A 25,284-nucleotide genomic window follows, 5' to 3' on the forward strand; every position below is an offset into this window, starting at 1 on the left:
CTACTTCCTCACTGTAGGTACTACCCTAAGAAGAATGGAGGCTGGACCTCATAACTATCTGTGAGACCTTGAGCAATTTACTAAATACCTCTGTTTCATTATCTGTAAAATGAGGATGCTAATCTCAGGTTCCAAGACTTCTGTACCTAGGACAGCGTTGACATTTAGAAAGTATTTAGGAAAAGAGAGCTTTGCTTTTGAAGAATCTGGAAATCCAATATTCAATTCAGAAAATATAACTTCTACAGGTTAACCATAAAGATAAAACATGAAAACAGAAAATGGAATGCACCTTCATCAAGCAGTGCAGTTTCTTGTTGAGTGTGCAGATGATTCTATGAGATGCTTACTCAGTGAGAACTGTGCAGAGATCCCACAAGCTGTCCCCCCATGGCAGAGGGTGGGGTGAGGTGGGAGCTCCTTTGTACTGGAGTTTCCTAAGAAGCAGCTGGCCACCATCTGCCAGGCAAGGCTGCTCTTGCATATCAACTTTCTGGAAGTCAGGGCTGAATTAGTCATTGGGAATTTCCAATTTGGACAGTCACCAGGGAAGATCTTTGGAAGCCAAGCCAAAGTCTCTTTTGTCTACTAGCTTGGCTTGCCTTGAAAACAAAATAAAACAAAACAAAAAACAAAACTAAAGACGGCTTCTGCTGCTACCTAAAGCAACTCATGTAATATAGACGTTTGACCAATGAATCCCTAGTCATCATTTTCCCCCATGGCAGGAAACTCAGACTACAGATATTGTAACCTGCTAGTAGTTTTGGAGTGACCTGTAATATCGGCAGTGCCTCATGTCCAATGAGGTCCCATTGAGACAATCTTGGAACTGTTTTGGGATATTGGGCATATTAAAGCCACAAATAACTTTATTAATTTAATCTCCTCATTGTCTCAGGATTCTAGTTTAGGAAGCTCTACTTTTAACCTCTAAAGAAGGTACTGGACAGAACCAGATTCTAACAAACAGAAGAAGCAACCGTGCAAAGGATATGAGTGGACAGACATTTTGATGGCCGTTCTTCTGATCAGGTTGAAGGGGCTGAATATCCAAAGGGCTCGAGTGGCACTAAATCGGGAAATGGTCCTGCCTTTGTTCAGCACCATAAATGTCTAAAACAAAACAGAGCAGAGGTGGATCTCCAGTGAGAAGCAGAAATCCTGACACAGCCATGTTTTTTGAGCATGAGTTGTGTTGGGTCAGGCATGTGAGCAAGAAGGGGCCTGGGAGCCACAAGTCACTGATAGCCGGAGGGAGGTGCAGAGAGTTAGGAGGATCATGGACTCAAAGCCATATCCTCACTCTCCCAGAAAAAGTTCTGTTTTGTGGCTCACGGAGAGTGCCTGATGGACAGACAGCTGTCTGGGGGCTGGTAAGACACGCCTTGCCCAGGGGAAGATTTTAGCAACATCATTGTGGAGTTCTGGTTGCATTTAATTCTGCTTCTGATTTGAGGACCATTCCTGGTCCTGTGATGCTCCTTCTGTTGTCGTCTCTTCCTCCTAAACTCTCTCCTGATTCCTTCCTTTAAGCATTTAGGAGAGTGTAGGCTCTTGGCAAGGGAGAGGAGAGAGAAAGATATTCCGGTGCCTTTTTATTTTCTCTACAGACCATATTGAGATAACTGATTACTGACCTTTGTGACTACCAAACATGTACTCACCATTTTCTTGACTGTGTAGAGCACCTACAGTATGGTACAGGTGATGTAACTGTCTCAGAGCACTCTTGTTCAGACTAGCAGTTCTCAAACTTCTTGATTTTAAAAAATCATTATTTCCCCAAAGTGTTGAGAACTCTAGAGTTTTTGTTTATGTTTATAATTTTTTATTATACCCAAATGTGCGTGTGTATATGTGTGTCATTATGGTTTGGACCTTAGATGTCCCTCAGAGGACACATATTGAAGTCTTGGTCATCAGCCTGTAGCACTATTGGGAAGTGGTTGGATATTTAAGAGGGAGAACTAAGTGAGAGGAAGTTAGGTCACCAGTGATGTGCCCTTGAAGGGGATATTGGGATCCCAGCCCCTTCCTCTCTCTCTCAGTTTTGCTTCTTGGCTACCATGAGGTGAGCACTTTTCTTCTACCATGAATTTCCTCCATGATGGTCTACCTCACCGTAGACCCAGAGTAATGGGCCAAGTGGCCATGGACTGAAACCTCTGAGACCATGAGCCAAAATAAACCTTTCCTCCTTTCTAAGTTGATTTTCTTGGATATTTTGTTGAAGCAAAGAAAATCTTACTAGTATGTAAGCATATACTACAATATGTATGTACGTATGTTTATGTATGTGTATATATATCATATTAAAAATGAAAAACGTAGGAAATTTTCAAACACAGGAATGTACAGACACACATACATTCCAGTAGCTGTTCGAGTGATGATGTTCTTCCCCAACAACAGCTTCCATGTTTACCCTGTATGCTCGAAAGAACATGCACAAAAAGGACAAACGATATAGAAGTATTACTACAAAAGAGTTTCGATTTCACATATCCACTGAATGAGTTTGGAAGTCTCTAGGGTTTCCAAGATCATACTTGGAGAATCACTGGCTCAAATCATTCTATTTTTTGTTCTCCTTTCCCACGTCCCCTCTCCCAACCTCAAGATCTCTGTCCTCCACCTGCAAAGAAGGCCAACACCTCTGGGGGCCTATGCCAGAGCTCACCCAAGAAGCTGCCAACTTTTCCTGCAAGTTCTGCAGCAGTTGTGTGCTTTTTGAGGATTTGGGTTTAATTAGCTCTTATCATAAATTTCATAAAGATTCAAAGAAACCATCAAGGTAGTGAGTTAGCTATATCTTCCACGGACTGAATCTTTTAGCAGACTATCATATCACCCAGGGTTCAGGAAGACTCCCTGGGCTGGGTGGAACTGAGACTTCCTCTCCAAGAGCTGAGGGCAGACATTCCTACTCGTAGCTCTTACCCGGTGTGTGCTGTAGAAGGGGTCTAGATCCTCCAGGGGCTCCCCGACCAGTTCTGCTGGGAGCTCACCATAGAACTTGGGCAGCTGGTTGCAGGCTTTCAAGTCCAGCTGGGGCCGTGGCTTCTCTTCTTGGTCCTTCTTCTCTCTAGGCTTATCTTTGACTTTCTTTTCTGCCTGATGGGCAGCAATTCGCTTCTCAATCTCCGCCAGTGACTCTGGAGTGAACCGACGGAAGTTGGTCGTTTCCAGGGACCCCAAGGGGAATTCCATTTTTTCATTCTTCTTCAGGAAGAATGTAAACTCTTATGAGAGTAAAAATAAGCACAGAAAGGTGACAGCTTGCTCACTCACCCTTTCCCTCCCATCCATCATGCCTTGATGGATAGAACATCTTCCCCACCCTCTTCTTCACCTGCTCCCTTAACTCACAGTAGGCTCCTCCCAGGAACCCATCCCCTGCAGTGCTCATATGTTTATGGGAGACTGTTTATTCATCCTATTCCAGGTACCTCAGGTCTTGTCTCCCCAAGCACTAAGTCATTTCTTCTTCACCAGCCTGAAACGCATACCCCTGCCCCAGCTTTAGCCATTTTGCCCTCTTTGCTCATTTCTAGGACTGAAGAGTTCCAGGCACTCCCCTACATTCGTCAAACACTTGGGTTCATGATCGACTTTATCTTAAGTCTCATCCTTCTTTCTGAACACAATATTTGATTTATTGACATTTTCAGTATTCCTTCCTTTGAACTTCATTAGGATTTCCTGGTTTCCTTTGTTCATGGCTCAACAATTTTCTTCATAACCAGATGAGATCTGAGGTGTGCCATTGTTAGCTATGCCCTCATTCTTATCCTAAATCCCAATCCCAGGTCCATCTAGGGCAGTCTAATTCAGGTTTCTTTGAACCTTGGACAGCTGAGGGATACTGGGGAACATCAGTGTAATCTAGGAATCATATTTTCCCTAGTCAGCAGTTTCTTCTAGACTGAGATTGCAAGTACACTCCATCGTTCCTGACTCCTCTCTCTCTCTCTGTCTCTCTTTCTCTCTTAGTGCTGGGGATGGAACCCAGGGACTCATGAATGCTAGGCAAGTGAACTACCACTGAGCCACAAACCCACCCCTGTCTGCGTCTCTTCTCGCTATAAGCCAATGACCATGTTTCCTAGTTAAAGGAGAAAAAGAGACTGTGTCCACTTTATACCACCAAACCTCAGCTTACCTTTATACACCCTATCATCCGTGGCTCAGATCAATTCTTTCCTTTGACTTAGAATCTTATTCCTTTAACATTTCATTTTTGTTTCTCTTCTTGTCTCAGGGCTCCTTCCTATCAGCATTTTGAGATACTTAACTCTTTTACAATTTTAAGAATATCCATTTGAGGCACAGTCCATCTAGATCTTTCCTTCTCCCTGTTCCTATTATCTGCTGGATTTCATAATTCCTACACACCCTGAAGGCCTTGCAGCTTGGTTTCTTTCTTTCTTTTCTTTTTAATCTGTTCTTTTAGATATATATGACTGTAAAATGTGTTTTGACATATTATACATACATAGAGTATAACTTCCCATTCTTGTGGTTGTACATGATGTGGAGTTACCCTGGCTGTGTATTCATAGATGAACATAGGAAAGTTATGTCTGATTCATTCTACTGTCTTTCCTATTCCCATCCCCCTCCCTTCCCTTCATTCCCTTTTCTCTTTTTTTTTAAATTTTTTTATTGGTTGTTCAAAACATTATAAAGCTCTTGACATATCATATTTCATACATTAGATTCAAGTTGGTTATGAACTCCCAATTTTACCCCAAATACAGATTGCAGAATCACATCGGTTACACATCCACATTTTTACATAATGCCCTATTAGTAACTGTTGTATTCTGCTACCTTTCCTATCCTCTACCATCCCCCCTCCCTCCCCTCCCATCTTCTCTCTCTACCCCATCCACTGTAATTCATATCTCTCCTTGTTTATTTTCCCATTCCCCTCACAACCTCTTATATGTAATTTTGTATAACAATGAGGGTCTCCCTCCATTACCATGCAATTTCCCTTTTCTCTCCCTTTCCATCCCACCTCATGTATCTGTTTAATGTTAATCTTTTCTTCCTGCTCTTCCTCCCTGCTCTGTTCTTAGTTGCTCTCATTATATCAAAGAAGACATTTGGTATTTGTTTTTTAGGGATTGGCTAGCTTCACTAAGCATAATCTGCTCTAGTGCCATCCATTTCCCTGCAAATTCTATGATTTTGTCATTTTTTAGTGCTGCGTAATACTCCATGGTGTATAAATGCCACATTTTTTTTATCCATTCATCTATTGAAGGGCATCTGGGTTGGTTCCACAGTCTAGCAATTGTGAATTGTGCTGCTATGAACATCGATGTAGCAGTATCCCTGTAGTACGCTCTTTTAAGGTCTTCAGGGTCATTCCCTTTTCTCTAATCCAATGAAATTCTATTCTTCCCTCTCACCAGTCTGCAACTTGGCTCTGCCCCCACCACACTAAAATATTTCCTTGCAAGGACATCAGAGAACTTTGGGGAGCTCAATTCAGGGGACCCTTCTTGATTCTTATCTTGATGGTCCCACTGGCTATTTTAAACCACTATCTTCTTGAAATACTCTCTTGCCTTGGCTGCTATGACATTCTCTTGGTTTTCTTACTTTCTGTCTGCACCTTCGCAATTTCCTCTTCCTCAGCTTCTCCTGCTGTGCTTCTTTGGGTTCTATGTTAGGCTCTTATTGTGTTTCAATAACAGCAACAGGAACAACATCAACATCACTGATAATGGCTTAGCATTTACTGAGATTCCATTATGTTCCAGACTCTGGATGAAGTAATTTACACTCTTCATCACGTTAAACATCACTGTACCCTAGGAGATATTATTTTCAATATATAAATGATAAACCAGAGCGGCAATGTTAAATTTTCCAAGGATGCATTACTAAGTGGTAGAACCAGTACTTAAACTCTGACACAATCTCCTGAGGGACATCTCCTCCATTCTAGCGTTGTCCATTCTCATTCATATACAGATGAGTCCTGAGTCTTTATCTTGGCCTCTCATGAGTCCTTGGGGACCATGCCCTCATTTGGCATCTCCACTTAAGTATCTCATGGGCACCTCAAAATTCAGCCTGCCTCAAACTCATTGTCATCTCCACATCCCTTTCTAGTACCTTCCTCTCCTCTATGGCTCTCTCTCTTTGTGAATGGCCCCACATAGCCTGCCCACAGACTGGGTATCACCATAATGTCCTTTTCATTTAATTTCCATCTACAATAAGATAGCAGTGCTGTTAATTATTGCTCCTCAGGATCTGCTCTCCATGTGTCTCCAACCTCTCCGTCACACACTGGCCCCGCCCCTGACGTTCTCATGGCTGCCTATTTGTCTTCTTGCTTCCTCTTTAGCTCTTTCTGACACATTCTTTAACTGTAAGCAAATATTTCTGAAGTGCAAACCTCATTCTTTGTCATCTTGAGGCCTTTCCAGGTTCCGTTGCTCCTCCCTGAAATTATCCTACCACTTTGCTTTTCAGGAAAACCCTTTCTCATTCTTTAACTTTTGGGTCTGAAACAACTTCCTGCGCCCTATACGAAGTCTGTGTTAGGATTCCCATTTCATGCTTCCATAGCTTTCTTCCCTTTCTCAGGAAATCTCAGATTTGAAATTTCTGATTGCTTTTTGATTTCTCCTACTAAATTGTAAGCTCAGTGAGAGCTGGGAACACATCTATTCTGTTTAGCATTGATTCCCTAGAGCCTAGCCCAATGCTCAGCATTTAGAATTTGTTGGCATCAATGGATATTTCTAGAATGAGAAGCTGTAATTCCAAAACTCATAAGTTGAAAAAAAAAACAACTAAAGAATATTTCCTTTGGAAAAGTGCAGCAAAATCACAGATGCAATCATAAGAATGTACAGAATAAAAGAAATGATTTTTAAAATCCATTTTCTTAAAAATATTATATAGCATCCCTCAAAGTCAAGTAGAGGGTGGCAGAGGTAGCACTTGACTCTAACACCTCTATAATGAAGACTCTGTTTGCTTCCACCAGATCTAGAGACAGCTGTAGATCAGTCCCCTATGATGAAGATTCTACCAGCTGAGCCAGTCTTAGAAGAAGATCTTGTATCCAGTACCCACACTGGGAAACCCTGTTTGCTGTTGCTGGTCCTTCCATGTTCTGTGGTCCTGAGACAAGACCCCATTCCTCTGACACTTTTTCTCTTCCTTAATGCCTTTCAAGATTTTAGCCTGGAAATTTTTCCTCCCTTTCTCCCTCTCTTCCTGCCCACTTGTGCCTGGTTTTCCACTTGGGGAATTCTTCAAAAATCAACTTACATTATAGGACTGAACATCTGTCTTTCAATTCTGTCTCTCCTAAAGGTCTATGTGCTGCATGTCCATGTGTTGATGAACAAGGCATATTCATGCAGCGGTCATTCAAACATTGTAGACTTAATTGGATCCCATAAGTGTCTTTAATTCTTTCCTTTTGAGTGACAAGAACTACTTTATCTTCCTTGTCTTAGGCAAGAAGAACTACTTGTGGGACAAAATTTGAGTCCCAGGCCTTTGTTACAGAGGAACAATGTAGGACCTTTCTCGGTGATACAGAAATGCAGTGCTAAGGATTAAAAACAGGATCAAACCAGAAGTTCAGGTGCTAGAGCAGGGACTTCATTGAAGTTAAAGTGGTCTCAGCCCTGAGGCTGACTTGATGCCAAGTGTCCATAACTCTACTGGGCCACCATAAATTTCTCTGGTCAAGGTCAAGGCTATTCTGAGAGTAGTGGTGAGACTGTGCTCACAGGTGGGATGTTATAGAGATGTGTTATAGGTACAAGGGCCCAGTACTTTCCTCAAGACTTTACAATTAGGAAAGATCAACCAACAGGACTATTCTATTTCTTTTGCCTTCTCAATATCAAGTGGGAGAAGGAATTTAAGAAAAAAGATTGACTTCCTCTAAAGACCTGGGGAAGGTTAAGGCTCATTAAAAATAACCTGAGTCCTGGGTAGGGCAGATTAGCTACAGGGCCAGTTCTTTCTTTGTAAAGGGGACTCTCTCTGCTCCAGCTCTCAGGGGCCAGACCCAGACCTGTAGGAATTCCTCAGCCCTCTTTACTCATGCTAAGTGATCACTCATAAGGATTTTGGCTCATAGCTCTTAGAGTAGTTCTACCCCTGCATTTCCTCCAATTTGCTTTCCAGAAATGTAGTGTGCTATGAACAAGTGTTCTGTGGGAAAAAACAATGTTGATGAAAATCCTTCCCATTAAAATGCACTTGCTAAAAACTATGAAAGATGTTAACACTTTTGATTGTCCTTTTTATCATGTAATGGTATGCTTTTAAGAAGTTACATCTATTCTTTTTTTAAAAAATCTTACTTTCTGAGTTTGATTTATTTTACTTTATTTCATAATGTTCTAAAGTTCCATCCATGTTCCTGCAAATGACATATTTTATTCTTCTTTATGACTGAATAAAACTCTGTTGTCTATATAGACCACATTTTCTTTACCCACTCAACTATTGATGGTAGGCTGGTTTACAGATTGGCTGTAGTAAATTGTGTTGCTATAAACAGGGGTATGTACTTGTCACTATAGTATGCTGACTTTAATTTTTTAGGATAAATTCTGAGGAGTAGTATAGCTAGGTCATATGGGGGTTCTGTTCCTAGTCTGTTAAGTACTCTCCATACTGATTTCTATAGTGGTTGTACTAATTTACAATCCCACCATTGTAAAAGTGTTCCTTTTCCTCCATATCCTCTCCAGTATTTATTATTGCTTGTATTCTTGATGACTGGCATTCTGACTGGGGTTAAGATGAAATCTCAGTATAGTTTTGATTTTCATGTCCCTAATTGCTAATTATGTTGAACATTTTTTTCATAAATTTATTGGTCATTTGGGTTTCTTCTTTTGAGAAATGTCTGTTTAACTTGTGTTCATTTATTAATTGGATTATTTGATTTTTTGGTGTAAAGTTTTTTTTTGAGTTATTTATATGTTCTGGATATTAATCCTCTATCAGAGGAAAAGCTAGAAAAGATTTCTCTCCCATTCTGTAGGTTCTTTCTTCACATTGCTAATTGTTTCCTTTGCTGTGCAGAAGCTTTTTAATTTGGTGCCATCCCATTTACTAACTCTTGGCATTATTTCCTGAGCTTAGGGGTCCTACTGAGAGAGTCATTGCTAGCACCTACATGTTAGAGCGTTGACACTACATTTTCTTCTAGGAGTTGCACAGTTTCTGGTCTAATTCTTAGGTTCTTGGTCCATTTTGAGCTGACTTTTGTGCAAGGTAAGGGATAAGGATCTAGTCCAATTTTTCTACATATGGATAACCAGTTCTCCCAGCCCCATTTGTTTAAAAGTCTGTATTTTGCTCAATGTGTTTTTTAAAAAATATTTTTATTTGTTCTGATTAGTTGTACATGACAATAGAATGTATTTTGACATATTATAAATTCATAGAGTATAAGAAGTTATAGCTATACCCTCTTGAAGAAGGTAGCAGGAAGGTGGGAAAAGAGGTCAAGTCCTTGAGAACATAGCTGTACTTGAAACTTGAGTGTTATAATATATAGTTTTATTTTAAAAATGTGGATGTGTAACCGATGTGATTCTGCAATCTGTATTTGGGGTAAAATTGGGAGTTCATAACCAACTTGAATCTAATGTATGAAATATGATATGTGAAGAGCTTTATAATGTTTTGAACAACCAATAAAAAAAAAAATTTAAAAAAAAAAAAAAAAAAAAATTAGTACTGGGGATCGAGCCCAGGACCTTGAACATGCTAGGCAAGCACTCTACCATTGAGCTACACCATTAACCCTCTATATAAATCATTTTCTATTATTTCTTCAGGCAATTAAATTATGAGTCAATTTGGGGTGTATATTTTAATCCATGTCTACCTTACAGCTCCTGAGAGACCATTGATGACTTAGCAGTACATGATTATTTTCAAGTTGTTATGATCTCATAAGTTTACCCAATCCTGATCTAACACATGTTCTCTAATGCTGCCGGGAAGGGTCTCTGGGACCTGGTTCACCATGGCCAATGAAAACCCTGGAAGGCACTTTAATGACTGTCTAGGTTTTCCATGGGCCTCAATGCTCTCAGGAAGCCTGTTACCTGTAGGGTTAGCCTGGAGGTAAACAGAATGACTCGTGGGTTGAATAGTATCTATGTGGTATTTTCCCTGCTTGCTCTAGAGAAGCTTGATTGAAGCTCTTACAATAGCCTCCATTCTCCTAATTCACTAATCCAATACCTTAGGACATATCACCTTAATGGGCTCCATAGACACCTCAAAATTATTGCCTCCCATGATCTCATCATCATCTCCCCTCAAAACCCAGCTGCTTCTCCTCTTGTGTTTCCTGTCTTAATAAATTGTGCATTTTTCTAACAGCAATGGAGAGGTCCTCCTTCATGCCTCTTCCTCTCTCAAAGCTTCTTCCCTTTTATCAGATGCTATTTTAGACTCTGGAGTATAACAGTAAATAATCTTGAGGTTTATAACTTTCGGGAACTTAAATGTATCTGTGGGCCTCAGCCAACTTATCTGGACAGCTTCCTGGGACCCTTAATTCCCAAAGGAGAAGACTGAAACTCTGGTGGTAGTATGAGTAGTCTGGAGCCACATCCAAAACACAGATCTAACTCTCATCTTTTTCTTTTTTTTTTTGCACCAGGGATTGAACCCAGAGGCACTTTACCACTGAGTCATATCCCTAGCCCTTTTTTTAATACTTTATTTTGAGACAGGGTCTCACTAAGTTGGCCAGAGTGGCTTTGAACTCACAATCTTCCTGCCTCAGCCTCCTGAGCCTCTGGGATTATAGGTGTGCACCACTGCACCTGGCTAAATTGGCATCTTTAACCCAGGTCTGTCATCTGCATTCCAGATTTCTTGTATCCAACTATCCACTCACCAACCCCCCGCACCCCCCCGTCCCTGACAATGTATAAAATCCAACTATCATCTTCATTTTAAGCACACTCTTCCCTTAGTCTCTCTGCTCCTTTTAATACATCAAAAGCTCAGCCTTCCAGTAGCTGAGGGTCCAAACCTTGAAACTGTAGTTATCCATTACTTTTCTCTCTCAGCTCTTATGTTCAGTGTCTCAGAAAGCCCCCTCTGGAAGAATGGCTGTCTACTTCTCACCACAGCCACTGCCAGTGGTCAAATCCTCGGCCACCCACCTCTGCTGCTACTGCCAGTCCAGTCCACCATCTTCTCTTGCCTGGACTGCTGATGTATCTTCTCAATTTATCTCACCACTAGTGTTTCTTCAACCCCCAAGGTCTGAACTCTTTGCAGCAATCAGAATGATTCTTTTAAAAATACCCTGTAGTGTGCTCCCATAAATATCACCTCTGGAATTTATGTCATTTTCTCCCTTGCTCACTGGACCCCAGTCCCACAGACTGCTTTGCTCTTTCTTGAATGTACCAAGAACACTTTTGCCTTAGTATCTTTGAACTTGCTACTCCTCTGCCTAATGTTTGCTTTTCATTTATAACCACATGGTTCATTTCAGATATTTCCTTGCTAGGGATGGTTCCACTAACCATTCTTCCCAAAACAATAGTACCTGACCACCACTATGTATCCCTTTACCTTTCTTGATTTTTATAGCATTTTTACTACTTTCATTTGCCCATAACTTATCTCCTTCAACTAGATTTTTTTCTCCATGAAAATATGAACTGTTTGCTTAATTGTTTGAACCCTTAACATTGATAATGGTGCTTGACATTGTAAGCAATCAACAAATATTTGTTGCTAGTAGGAGTGAAGGAACCACTCCTAGCTCTTTTTTAGTGAAGTAGGGTAACTATCAGGAAAGACAACTAGAATATATTTCAGAACGACTAGAAAAGAAGAGTATAAAATTCTTGGCATACATAAAGATCAATGGTTGAAGAGATAGAAATGCTTATTGCCCTGATATGTATATAATATACATATTATATACATATATTGAATTGTCATGAAATACCCCATAAAGATATACAAATTGAAAATAAATATTTATTGAATAAATGAATAAATATTTAAGGGATATGAATGATGTGAATCAAATGTTTATGAAACAGAGCTTCTTATCTGACCTCAGAATGAAATTTGGGGAAAATTGGGAAGAAAAAGTACAAGTATTTAACTCTCACTCCAGGACAGGTAGAAACTGACCTTATCTTATGTTCTTGAAAAGCAGTGGCTTGTGTTCCATAAAAGTTGCTGAAATCCATCCTGCTGTGGATTAAAGCAGCTCTCTGAGGAGGGAAGAGAAAATGAATGCTGGAACTAGGAGGGTCATGGGAGGTGGAGAGGCACTGAACATCGCCTGTATGAGGTAGCCTAAAATAAGGGTGTCCATTTCATATAAAGAGCAGGCAAAGAGCTTTTAAGAACAGAAGAGTTTTGTTCATGAGACAGTAATTTTAGTCTTGGAGGGACTTGGGGGAAGTGTGATCAAGTACCCTGGAGTAGAAAGGATATGACTAGATAGCTTGAGCTGCAGAAAAGGGAAGTTGAGATGTTGGTGCAGCTGCACACATGGCCAGGGTAGTTATAAGAGGCACAAAAAATAAAAAGTCAGTTTCAAGTTCCACTGGTATGACTTAGATGTCTGGTGAAACAGCAAGAATATTGTCAAGGGTGTTACTAGGACTTTGGCTGAACCTACCATGGCACTGGGTGAAGAGTGTGATTGAGCTGGTACTGAGAAATAGTAACTGAACCATTTGTATATTTGCTTGAAACTCTTGTGCATGGTGCCGAGAATGGGGCTCAGTTCTCTATTTCATGGAACAAATAACCAAGCTGGCTCCCGCACTGGGAATATTGCTGTGATCTCCATGGCAACAGGAGAATGGGATTAAATGTCCTTGGTTTGGGGATGTGGTCAGAGTGGTCAAGCTTAGAGAAGATTTTTTTTTTCCCTGAGATTTCAGCATTTTATGTAGTCAGTGATACCAATACGTATCTAGTTAAGCTGTCCATTATTCTTAAAATTTTTATCTTTAGATGTTTTGTTGGAGTAATAGGGTTTTGGAACATGTGAGTAAGCTGTCCAGAATTGAAGTAGGCATGCTAAAAGGAAAACACAATGAGCTGTTTGGGGTGATACAAGGGAGACCACAACTAGCCATGATCCTGCTGAGTGGTTAGAGATGAAGCCTCAGCTCTCTGTGGCACTAGAAAAATAGCACCGGGCCATCTTCAAAATTGAATAGTCCTGAGTTATCCCAGAGGCTATGGGAATGGGGCTGGGGGAATCCTTGCTGATCATGACAACCTCTGAGTGATGCAGAGATGACATCTGTCACAGTGCTGAAGAAAATGCATGTGCTCTCCATGGTGCTGCAAGAACAAGGAAGCCCCTAGGCTGTGCTTGAGCTGTCCATGGTACTGAACGATCGAGGCAAGGCTGGGGGAGAGCTGCGTGGAGATGGGTTTCTGTGAGGCTTGGAGAGTAACCGTTTATTGTGCTGAATGAGTGTGCCAAGATGAAGTGATGAGAAAATCTGTGTTTCTGTAGGAGCAAAAATGGAAGGAGAAAATAATTTAGAGAAGAAAGGTGGGTGTTTGGGGGGAGAAAGTGCCTAATCAGGTATTTAATCAAAATACCTTCAGAATGGAGGTCCAAATGAAGTTGAAGAGGAGGAATATTTCTTTCTCAAGAGTCCTTGAATTATCAACCAAAAAATGAATACGAGGGAGACCAGTGGATGAGAGGAAGGAGACACTGTGAAGGGAGGAGGGGAGGAAATATGGAAGTATTGGGGAATGAAATGGAGCAGATCACATTATGTGCACATACAGATATGTCACAGTGGCCCCTACTATTATGTATAATTACAATGCACTAATAAAACATTTAAAGGGTCTCTGCCTCCCTGATATCTCACCCAACACATTGAAAACAGGGTCAGAAGGAGAGAAAAGTTTGTTCCCCAAGGAAGAATTTAAGTTCCATATCACATGATCTGGAAATATTGTTATCCCAGAAACTCAGGTGACAGAGAGCCAGAGACTCTGAGTTGCCATTACTCAAACTATCCAGAAGAAGTAGCATAGTTTTATTGAAATAGGCAGTAGGCCTGGTGACAGAAAGCAGGGATTCTGATACTGAGTGAGTTTTCTGAATTCTATAACCCTCACTTCTGTGATTCATAAACTAGACATGATTACCTCTGCCCTACTCATCTGATGTTGTTGGGAGAATCAAATAATGTATGTGAAAGCACTTTGTAAGCTAAGTGCTGGACAAATGCACAACACAGACATTAATATTCCCATTACACACGTGATTTAATAGCCAATAGCCACTTAGTCTGTTTCAATCCCACACCACTAGCTTTCAGCATATAAACTAAACAAACACGTGAGATCATTTGCAATTAAATTCAATATAAAGAACTTACAATGTTCCACTTTACTTCTCTATACCCCATCTTTAGTGTGTGAATACTTTTGAATATGATTCAGCTGCCCAAAATAAAAGCATTCATTTAATGAGGTAATTTAAATTACAATAGGCCCAAGAAACTAAAGGAGATTCATGCTGCGGATAAGAGTTTTTATTTAAAAAAAAATACAGAATCTACTTCTTTTCTCTTATTCCTAATCCCCCCCTCCCATAATTCCTATTTTATTCAATAGGAATGTAATAGAATATATCACTAACAGACTTTTGGAATTCTTAGAGGAGGGGACCTGGCAAGAATAGTGAATTCTTATTATTTTAAAAATGATGGATTAACATTTCCAGGTATATTTAAGTAAGCCAAAGATTTTGTAAGGATGAAATGGAAGCTTGATTCCAGTTTCATGTCAAAATCACCAATGCAGACAGTTCTTCACCATTTGTTGAGTTCAGGTGAGTTGTCAATTTCATAAGTGATGTAGGCTTTCGAGGGATGCTAACATCCAGGTTCAAGTAGGAGGCGCACACTTCAGAGAACATACAGGAGAAACACATCAGTACTTGTCATTCAATTCACTCTACTATGCTCTCTCAGCCCCTTTCACCAAAGCTTTCACTAAGTTGCAAATGACCTCCAGGGCACCAATTTCAGACAAACTTTCAAACCTCTGCTTTTACTTGACTTAGCAGGATTTGATGCAATTGATGACCCTATTTTTTTTTCTTGAAATCCTCTCTCTTTGTCCATTCCATCTGCAACTTCCTTGAAAGCTTCTTTTCTATCAAGTCATTAACTATTGGAGCTTCTTGGGATTCTGTCCTACCCGTCATTTTATCTGCCTTTTATAGAAACCAAATCTTTTCTCCCAACTTCCCCTCAAACTTCTCTTCTTGGCCAGACCTGACTACATACTATTCTTTTTTAATACATCCCCCTCTAAATTGGCCTCTTCTTTATCTTCTCTTTTTTAAATGGCACCACCAGAAACTCAGTTGATCTCATAATAAATCTACAGACATTCTTCTCTACTCCAATCACAAAGTCACAACTGTCTCTTATCTGACTATGTTCATAGCAACCAGCATGATCTTTTAAAATGCAAACCTGATCATATCACTCCTCTGGTAATACCTTTCCAAGACTTCCCAACTCCTTCAGATTGTGCCTAAATTCATTCACAAGTTACAAAAGGCCTGGTACAATCTGTTCCCTGTCCCTCCTTCCATATCACTCTTTCCCTGTTTCTGTACTGTTATACTCGCCTCTCCTCTTTAAGTTACAAGGATTCACCAACTGCCTTTCTACTTCGGTTTTGGTAGTGGTTTTTCCATCTTTCCCCAGGTTGATTTCTGTTGCTCTTTCAGTTTAGTTTAAATGTCACTTCTTTAGAACAGCCCTTCCTGACCCTCCAGAATAAACTAGATTTCTTAGTTATTCTTTTGCATAGCAGCCTGCACTGTCATGGTAGTTATTTCAGTAATTTACCTGTTCACATGTCTACTCCTGTCTGAGAAAATAAGGTTCTTGATGCCATGGGTCATATCCATCTTTCCCCTGCCCCAGATCTGAAATAATCTATGTTCAGTCTTTGGGCATTTTCTCTCTCTGGATCCTAATCTTCTCATCTGTGTAAGAGGATAGATTCTTGATGCCATGGGTCATATCCCTCTTTCCCATGCCCCAGATCTGAAATAATCTATGTTCAGTCTTTGGGCATCTTCTCTCTCTGGATCCTAATCTTCTCATCTGTGTAAGAGGATTGGTCTATATGTCTACCAAGGCCTTTCTATATTGACAAGAAGCCATTTCATTTGAATTCCCTCAGAGGCCTTTGAATCTGCTCAGGGAGAAAAGAAGCCCTCTCAATCATAACATAATTAGAAAAATATATAGGGTTTAGAAATATATGTGGCTCTGAACATGGAGGTAAGAGGGTTTTGTTTGGTTGGTTGGTTTTGGTAATGGGGACTGATACTGGGGTATTTTTCCAGCCCTTTTTATATGAGACAGGGTCTTGCTAAGTTGCTGAGGCTGGCCTTGAACTTGCAGTTCTCCCAAGTTGCTGGGATTATAGGCAGTGACACTCAGCCAAACATGGAGTTTTAAGCAGCAAAGGTAAGTGCCTCAAGGTGTTGAGAAGGGACAGAGAAACATGGATGAGAGAAGCTGGAGAAGGGATACTGCAGGGGGCTTTTGGCAGAGTGTTTTTATGACTGGATATGTCACAAAATGAATGCCACGTCCAGTGCTCTCTGATCTCTGGGACCCTGAAAAACATGCAAACTCCCATCCAGTCTGCCCCCCTGCCCCCCGCACTGGGGACTTTTTATGTGTTTGGTTTGATTGGTCACATCCTGAAAGTATTGGCCTCTAAATGGGACCCCCATCCATGAGGCAATTCTCTGATTGTTAATCTTCTTAAACACTAATTATTTTAGAAGCAAATACATTTCTCATGAACAATAATTCCTTTTTATCTTTTCTAAGTTTCTAAAGAAGAAAATATGCAAATTCTAATAAAAATTGATGGGTAGAAATTGGTTTTGGACAAGGTTCTGAGGCAAGAGCACTGTGAACATTATGTAAATGCCAACCAACATAATGCAACTCATCGATTTATCCCAGGGAGGCACAGGGACTCAGAAAAATCCCGTGTTGCTGCACAGCTCCTGACGTGACATTGAAGGAATCCGTCTTTTGTTCACAAATCACATTCTGATTCGGTCCTTCAGTTCTGCTTCCCAGTGGCAAATTCTGACAAAAATCGTGCATCTCCTTTTTGACTGAAGCTTCAATGTGGCTTCTTTAGAGAGACCTTTCTTGATCTCGCCTGTCTAAATTCAGTGTCCCCTAGATGACCTCCCAAAGTATTCTGTTTTTTATCTTTCCTGGCACTTATCACAATTGATGATTATATTTATTTATTTGTGTGTTTGTTTAGTGTTGATATGCTCCGTTAGACTGTAAATTCTAGGAGAGCAGAAATGACATTTGTTCTGTTCATGGCTCTGTGTCCTCAGTGCTTGGCACAGCGAACAGCGTGTAGCAGATGCTGCATGTGGGTTTGTTGAATATTTGCATGAAATATTGTCATTAAGTAAAAATGGGGTCTCGGTGAGATCGTCACATTCTAAAAAACTTTGTAGCATATGCTTAGTGTTTCAGATTTTTCAAAATGCATTAGATTGAATCAAATGTTTGCATCCTCTATTTTTTAAAACACATTTTAAAAGATTTATCACATTTCTCCCCCAGTGCAGAAAATCTTTTCATTGGTTAAGAATGCCATTGTTTTAGAGAGGCATCATGGTGCAATGGTTAGGTTCTTGGATTCTGGATCCAGACTATCTGGGTTTAAATCCCCACTCTATAAATTACTAGCTCTGGGATTATGGAACAGTTAGTTAACTTCTTTGGGCCTCAGTTTTCTCACTTGTGAAATAGTCATAATAATAGTAGTATGAGGGAGTCATGAAAATTAAATGAGTGCATGTAAATATATGGCTTAGAACATAGAAATCATTTATGTTGATTAGTGTTATTAATATTATTATTCTCCAAGGTAATATAATTAAGAAGAGGACCTTAAAGTGCTAACTCAATCTATTTGATTTCACATCAAACCATGCAATCTCCATGGAATACAATTATCCCCAATGAACAGGGGAAGAATGTGAGACACAGAGAGGTAAAGAATCTTGCTCAAGGGTTCCAGTCAGAGCTGCACCATCAATCCAGATGTTCCAGTGTTTATTATACCCCAGCACCAGCATAATCCATTTCCTTAGGATTCCCTTTCTCTTACCCACATACTGGTTTCCCACACAAGCAGGACTGGAATAGATTGGAACAGGAGATCCAGTATAATGCCCTCAGTCAGCCACTGAGCCAGTAGTCTGATTGAGATGTTCTAAGTCCTTTGAAGGGACATTTTGTTCCTCACTTGGCTTACAGAGGGGCAATGAGTCAGGAATCAGCTGATACCTTTTGCATGCTGCTGACCTATGATTGGCCTATGATCAGACAGGGATCCAGCTAGCACTTTTTTGGGATGGGTGGGTGGGTACTGGGGATTGAATTCAGGGGCACTCGACCACAGAGCCACATCCCGCAGCCTTATTTTGTACTTTATTTAGAGACAGGGTCTCACAGAGTTGCTTAGCATCTCGATTTTGCTGAGGCTGGCTTTGAACTAGCCATCCTCCTGCCTCAGCCTACTGAGCCACTTGGGATTTACAGGTGTGCACTACTGCTCCCAGCACCTAGCACTTTTTAAAAAAAAATTAAATCTTAGCTTTATTAATTTAGAAGTCAAACAAAAATAATGGTTGCTTTACATCTTTGTTAGTACACTGGGTACAGCACTGGAATCTTATGCACATTGGCTCATTGAATCCTCATACAATCATATGAAACAGCCCCCCCCCCCCATCAACCCTTTTCCACAGGTAGGGTACTTAAGTCATGAGGCTGTCTTAGCTAAGGTTGAAGTTAGCTAAGCTAAGTTAGCTACTGGAGATCTAAGTTATTATTCTTTTTTTTTTTTTTACTTCTGCAGTCAGTAATGAAAAAATAATAATACTAATACTGCTTACTCTTGAGGTGTAGTAATAAAGTTTACTAATCCTAAATTTACAAGTTCATGCTTTTTTGAACATATGCAAACATCTGTGTTTCCATCACCATGACCAAGACAGAGAATATTTCCTGCACCTGAGAAGATGTCCCTGTGTCCGATACCAGTGGCTACCCCTCTCCCTCTGGAGGTAACTATTATTCTGACCTGTCATCAGTCAGCCCTATATCTATGTTTCTGGTTCTTTGCTTGTCATTGAACCCTGAGCACAGTAACCTCCTCCACTATTTTCTATCTATCTAAATTTGGCCTACTATTCAAGGCCCCTCACTTCCCCTTTCCCGGAAGCATAATCTGATTTGTGCTGCTGGTCAACCCTATGAGTCCCATGAAATAATAACAACAACAACAGTAATAATAATGTACAGCTTACTCCACTCTCTCTTTCTGAGGACTGTGTCTGACACAAGGTCAAACTCATACCTGCTGATGCACTTATGCTGGGCTTCCAAAGCCTTGGTTCCTCCCTACAGAGTGTGAACAAAGCATCGGAGCCAGGCAGTGCCAAACCATTTCGGGGGCATGCTGGGGGCAGGAAACTGGGTTCCTGTGACCTGGAATAAGTCACTGGAACTGAAACTTCAGGTTTCAACTTCTGTATCTATAAAATGAGGGCATCAGACTAAATATAATAGGAATAGGAGCTAATAGGAGGCCAAGAGCTCTTAACATACATCCACCTGTTTAATCTTTAGAGTAGTCTTGTGACACAGATATTATTATGCCCATTTCACAACTGAGGAAACAAAAAGAAGCAGAGTACCATGCCTAAGGTGCTAATAATAGCAAAGCTAGGACCCTAACCGAGGCTTGGCTCAGTGCACAAGGCCCATGCTCTTAATCCTTGTGTTGAATACCAGGCCATGGTCACTCTGACCCCTTTCTGCTCTTACAATCTGATTCACAAAACATGGCCCTGGTTATCTTTGGAGAACCAGCGAGAAGCACAAGTGAATCGCAAGGTAAGAAGAGTGACCATGAGATCTAATGAGCAAGATGGACCAGAATGACATCCTCCCAGGGGACAAATAGTTCTTCTAAGCCTCTCAGAATTGATGCTGGCATGCAAGGGAGAGAACATATTTGCTTGAGTGGGGAGGGTGAGAGAAGGTGCTGTCATATTTGAATCTTATTCCCATATGGTCCAAGACACCAAACCGTGATTTTTATTCAGTAAGTACTCACTGAGCTGCTAATGTGTACAAGGTTTTGATGTTGGTATAAAAACCAGAGAGACTGATATCCTGCCCCTGATAACCTCACTCTGGTGGAAGAGAAAAAAATATATACACACAGCTTCCCAATTTAAGACAAATAAACACAAATGAAGAGGGGAGGTGGAATCAGAGAAAGGGAGGAAGTGCACTATGCCTTGGGGAGAATGAGCTCCACCTGGGACTTGAAAGACAGGTAAGATGGGGGTGAAGAAAGGGTAAACTCCGTGAATGCAGAATGAGTGAGAAAGGACCCAGCAATCAGAGAGGATAGTGTTTCTCTCCTGACCTCAGTTATGGACTTCAGGGTCAAATTATTGCTTCCTATCTGAGGATCCTCAGGTCAGTCTGTGTTCTGAGAGAGGAGGAGACACAAGGAAGCTTGGAGCCTAAAGCTGAGCCCTCCTGATTGACTGGGCTCTGACACAAGGGAATCCGTGACTGCATGGGCTCAGAGTCAGAGATTACCATTTTTCTCCTCCTGGAATAGCACTTCCTTGGTATTATTTGTTTGTGGAAAACTCTTTGTCACCATTTACCATTACAGACCATTCTCAGGTTTCTTTTCCATTTCCTTCTCATGATCTCAAAAATCATCCTTGTAGATATAGGCTCTTTCATAAGCCTGGGGAAAAATATGCTGTTTCCGTTTATATGCTTGTTTATCATTATTATTATTACCATTATTGGACGGCTAAGTGAGTGGACAGAGGACTGGGAAATTACTTTTCAAGACCACTCTAAAATCTTCCTAACATTTTAAACCAACTTCATGCCATTTCAAAACAAATTTTTCCATCAGTCTAAAAGCAATTCATTTCTCTGTGTCATTTCAACCTTCCTCCCACACCATGTGGCTAGAAAGGCCAACCTTTGGCTTCTGTTACTCAAAATATGTATGTGTGGTTCTTTCTACCTGCTTCATTTTGCAAGTCCAGTAAAGCTTACCCAAACTACATTTTAAAAATCATAGCGGACGTTTCTCTTTCTCTGCTGCCAGTCCAATCAGGTAATCTCAAAAAGCAAAGTCATGAGCAAGAATCAAATTTACATTAAGTGCACTAGAGCTATGGAAAAAAAAAGTCAAATAAAGCCAGAGCCACAGAAATGCCTGAATGAGCCATTCTTCTTCTAGATTGAAGATGTAGGGCTAAGAACAAAGTATAAGTGGCTGTTGTCACTTCTCTGAATGTGCATAAATGCGTCACAGCAGGTTGGAAAACCCCCTGGGCCACCTGGTCTGTCTTTTTCATTACAATATCTTAAAAACAGGAATTCCTCTAGTGTTGTCTATCAGACTTCTCTGCAGAGCATTGAAAAATACATGTTCTTGGCTTTCAGAAGAAAGCCTAGGCATTCAGATTCAGTAGGCCTAGAGCAATGTCCAGGTGTTTCTAAAAAGTTCTCCAGTTTATTTCTATCAAGAGTAGAAATCACTCCTTGGACCTTTACCCAAACCTTTCTATCAAAAGTATTTGTTTCCTTGAGTTCAAGGCAAAATCATCTACCAAAGACTAGGACTCTCTTTCTATGCCTTTGTCTATTTTTATTTAGTTTTAACAACCTCATCAATACACCCAAGATATTTGGCCTCTTTTATCACAGTTTTAGTAAAAATTTCTGAAACCACACCTATTAATAAAAGAGCTTTCTCTATCCATGTGACTCTATGAAAAGCATACACTTGACATAGAGGGGGCACGTAGAAATTAAAAGTTTTGAGATTTAACTTTAATTTTCCCCCTTATCCTTCAGAGGAAAAGAAGCAGTCGTGGGAATCTTCTGTACAAATAGATTAATCTTTAAATATTTTTTAAAGAACCATGGTTGTTTTGTGAAGGCCATTAATCTAAAAAGCCCTCAAAACATGTTTTAATTTTTGGTTAATGAACATAATCTACAATTCTCCCAATACCCCAAGCATATATCTTTACACTGTCAGCCATCGTCTGGCCCCTGAGCCCCACAACCAAACCTTTGCTTCTCAGTCTTGCTTTCTTCTAGATAAGTGTTCCTCTCTTCTATCCCAGACTGCCTCCTCTGGAAACCATGAGCTCATGGAACATACCCTCAGCTTAACATTCAAACCTGACAAGAAGAAACTCCATCTGATGTCTGCTCTCCAGCCCAAAGGTCAGGGGGCATCTCTAGTAGGGCAAGCAAGTCTGAAACCTTCCCCCCGCCAGATTTGCAAAGACTTACACTTGTTCGTCCTCCTCAAGGAAGGTAGTTTGCCTTGTTTGATGGAACCTCGCTGTCACTCAGGAATCTACAAGGAAGCATGCCTTCTTGGGTGCCATTCCCATTTCCCGTCACGAGTTCCACCCTGGTTGCTGGTGCTCCAGAAAGTGCACTCTTTGGATGGAAGGAAGCAGGGCGGGGGAGTGTGGGGAGAGGCTTATGTGTGATTAGATGGTAAAGTAGCAAATGTGATTTTAAATGATCTCATGGGACATGCTGAAACCTAAGGAAGCAAAGAAGCTGCACTTAGATAATGATGCTCCCAGCATCCAGGATGGACTCCCAGCCTGGATGAGGCTGTCTTGGTAACAGGGCAGGCTGTCTCCTACTGTTGACCCCCAGAGAGCAGAGCTGCCCTCAATCACTGGTTCCTTCCTTGTCTCTAGGCCCCTGTTCCAGAATTAACAGTTACCTTTACTGAAATGTTTTTGTTTCTCTTATTCAATTGAAACCTAAAATTTTATTTTTTGTGTCTTGGAAGAATTTAATTGAAAAAGAAATTGGGAGTAATTTTCATATTCTTTTTTGCCTATATCAGTAATAAAACAGGTCTTATAAAGCAGTAGCTTGAAATGAAATTACAAAAAAAAAAAAAAAAAAAGAAGAAGACTCAAACCCCATATGAAATATCTTAAAAGAGCAAGAGAAAATAACTTGTCCACAGTGCCATGGGACCAAAAGGAGGTGGGGAGGTGATTCCAACCCAAACCGACTCTGGCGCTGCTGCTTGATTCACTTTCTGATTGGACTAAGGGTTGTCGCTCCATGTCACTTGATAGTGCCAGAAACTGGCTCTGTGCTTTATGACATTACAACTCTATTTATTCAGACTCTCCAAATCAACCCAAAGCAGCTTCTTTGGATCCGAGTTCTGCTCTGATAAAGCCTGGGCTTCTCCCTACAGAGGCCAACACTTGTGAAGGGACAGGCCAAAGAGAACCAACACCCCCACTCCAAGGTACCACTCAACTGAAAGCATGGAGGTCTGAGGTCCTAGGCACCAGAACAGCTCCATGGGGACAGGGGAAGAAGAGGAGGATGGTGCTGCCTCCACCTCTGGAAGCTTCTTTAGGGTGCTTCTGTTGGTGGCCCACCTAGGAAATGGCATCTGGGGTGCCTGACAAGAGGATGGTTCTGAAATATTTATGAGTGGAAAGTGTGATATCTGGGATTTGTTGCAAAATAATCTAAAGGGGAGTGGAGTGGAAATGAAACAAGATTGGTTCTGAGTAGAAAATTGTGGGATTGGAGTAGGTGAAGATTTATTAGACCATTTTTTTTCCTACCTTTGGAATATACTTGAAATGTTCTCTAATGAAACGTTTCCTGGGAGAAAAGTCTCCCAAAATTTGAGTGTTTGTATGTATCTGGTAGAATTATAGGTAATCCAAATTTCCTTTCCTTTTAAATTTTTCTCCATATAAATTTTTTTCTCTGACAAGTGCTGTAATTGAAGCCAGTGTTTACAGAGCATGGTGAGGGCTCCATATCTTAAATCTCCACTTTCAGAGTCTTGGTCTGGTCAGAAGGAGAGACTACAGAGAGCGAGTGTTACTGGGAGAAGGGAATCCTTTCACTGTGGGATGTTCCTGGAGATTCTGTCATCATCACCCGAATGAATCTGCACAGCTAGAGAAGGGCTGCTCTCTGCTTTTAGAAGCCCTCTTTTTTGCCTGCTCCCTCTTTCCATGCCTAGACCCAGGGCTTCGGCGCCCTCAGAGGAAGCTTAGTTAGGGGAAAATAGCCCTGGATACTATGTCAGTGAGAGTCTGCTCTGGCACCGTCAGTTTTGTGTTTTGGACAAATTGGAAATTGCCACCTCATTTCTCTGGGTATCATTTTCCTTTACCTGTGATCTGAACAAGTCAGGTTGAGGGGAGCTCTTCACGGCCTTCTGGTTCTCTATTTCTGTATGAACTTAGAAATGTCATAAAAATCATTAACCACCTCTTTCCTTGCAGATGCTCCAAGGCTCACCATATGACTGGGATGGTGTGATCTTTCCCCTCCTGTAACTAACTACCGCATCCAGGGTTCATTTAGATTGATGTTTTGGGAGAAGCTGCCAATTTTTTAATCTGGCTGTTTTTATGGTGGTTCCATTAGGTTGGAAGCACTTTTGCTCTTTGGTGTGCCAGATCTCTGCCAAATGCCTTCACTCTTTGAGGTAAAGTGGAAGCTGAGGGCACCGAGAGTGAAGGCATGTGGGGAGACACAAATGGCACATGTTGTACCATTCAATTTATATGAAATGTTCAGAATAGGTAAATTCATAAGGACAGAGAACGGATTGGTGGTTGCCAGGGAAGGGGAGGGTGATGAGTGACTGCTAATGGACATGAGCTTTCTTTTTAGAGTGAGACCATCTAGAAGTAGACAGTGACAATGGTTAGACTACTTAGTGACTATATTTATAAAACATCAAAGTGTACACCTAAAAGGGACGAATTCTATGGAATTTGAACTATATCTTCATTTTAAAAACACAAAAGCTTAGTTGTGCTAAAATGTTATGCAACTTCACACCAAAAGAAGAAGATGGAGAAGATGAAGAGGAGGAGGAGGAGGAGAAAGAGGAGGAGGAGGAAGAGGAAGATGCATGTAAAAGCTAGTGTACTCCACATAAGGTTTGTGCCTAAGTTAGTAAGTAGTATTGTACCAAAATCAATTTCCTGGTTTTGACAATTGACTATGATTGTGGAAGATAATATCATTGATGGATACAAGGAAGCTTTTTTGCAACCTTTTTGTGTGTACATGTGTGTTT

General features: G+C 40.8%; 1 protein-coding gene across 3 annotated transcripts in view; it reads right to left on the reverse strand.

Moving 5' to 3' along the window:
• Scn10a (sodium voltage-gated channel alpha subunit 10) overlaps window positions 1–3,213 on the reverse strand; it is a 90,678-nt gene extending 87,465 nt beyond the window's left edge. For all 3 annotated transcript variants that reach the window (XM_046436929.2, XM_046436928.2, XM_046436926.2), the window contains exons 1-2: window positions 2,944–3,213; window positions 989–1,116 (exon numbers count right to left, since the gene is read on the reverse strand). In XM_046436929.2, the coding sequence (XP_046292885.1) occupies window positions 989–1,116; window positions 2,944–3,213 (398 nt within the window). The remainder of the gene's footprint in view (window positions 1–988; window positions 1,117–2,943) is intronic.
• Window positions 3,214–25,284: the final 22,071 nt, after the last annotated feature.

This window comes from Marmota monax, unplaced genomic scaffold (genome assembly GCF_021218885.2).
Source record: "Marmota monax isolate L192 unplaced genomic scaffold, Marmota_monax_Labrador192_F-V1.1 WCK01_AAM20220418_F8-fsc00021, whole genome shotgun sequence".
NCBI lineage: Eukaryota > Metazoa > Chordata > Mammalia > Rodentia > Sciuridae > Marmota > Marmota monax.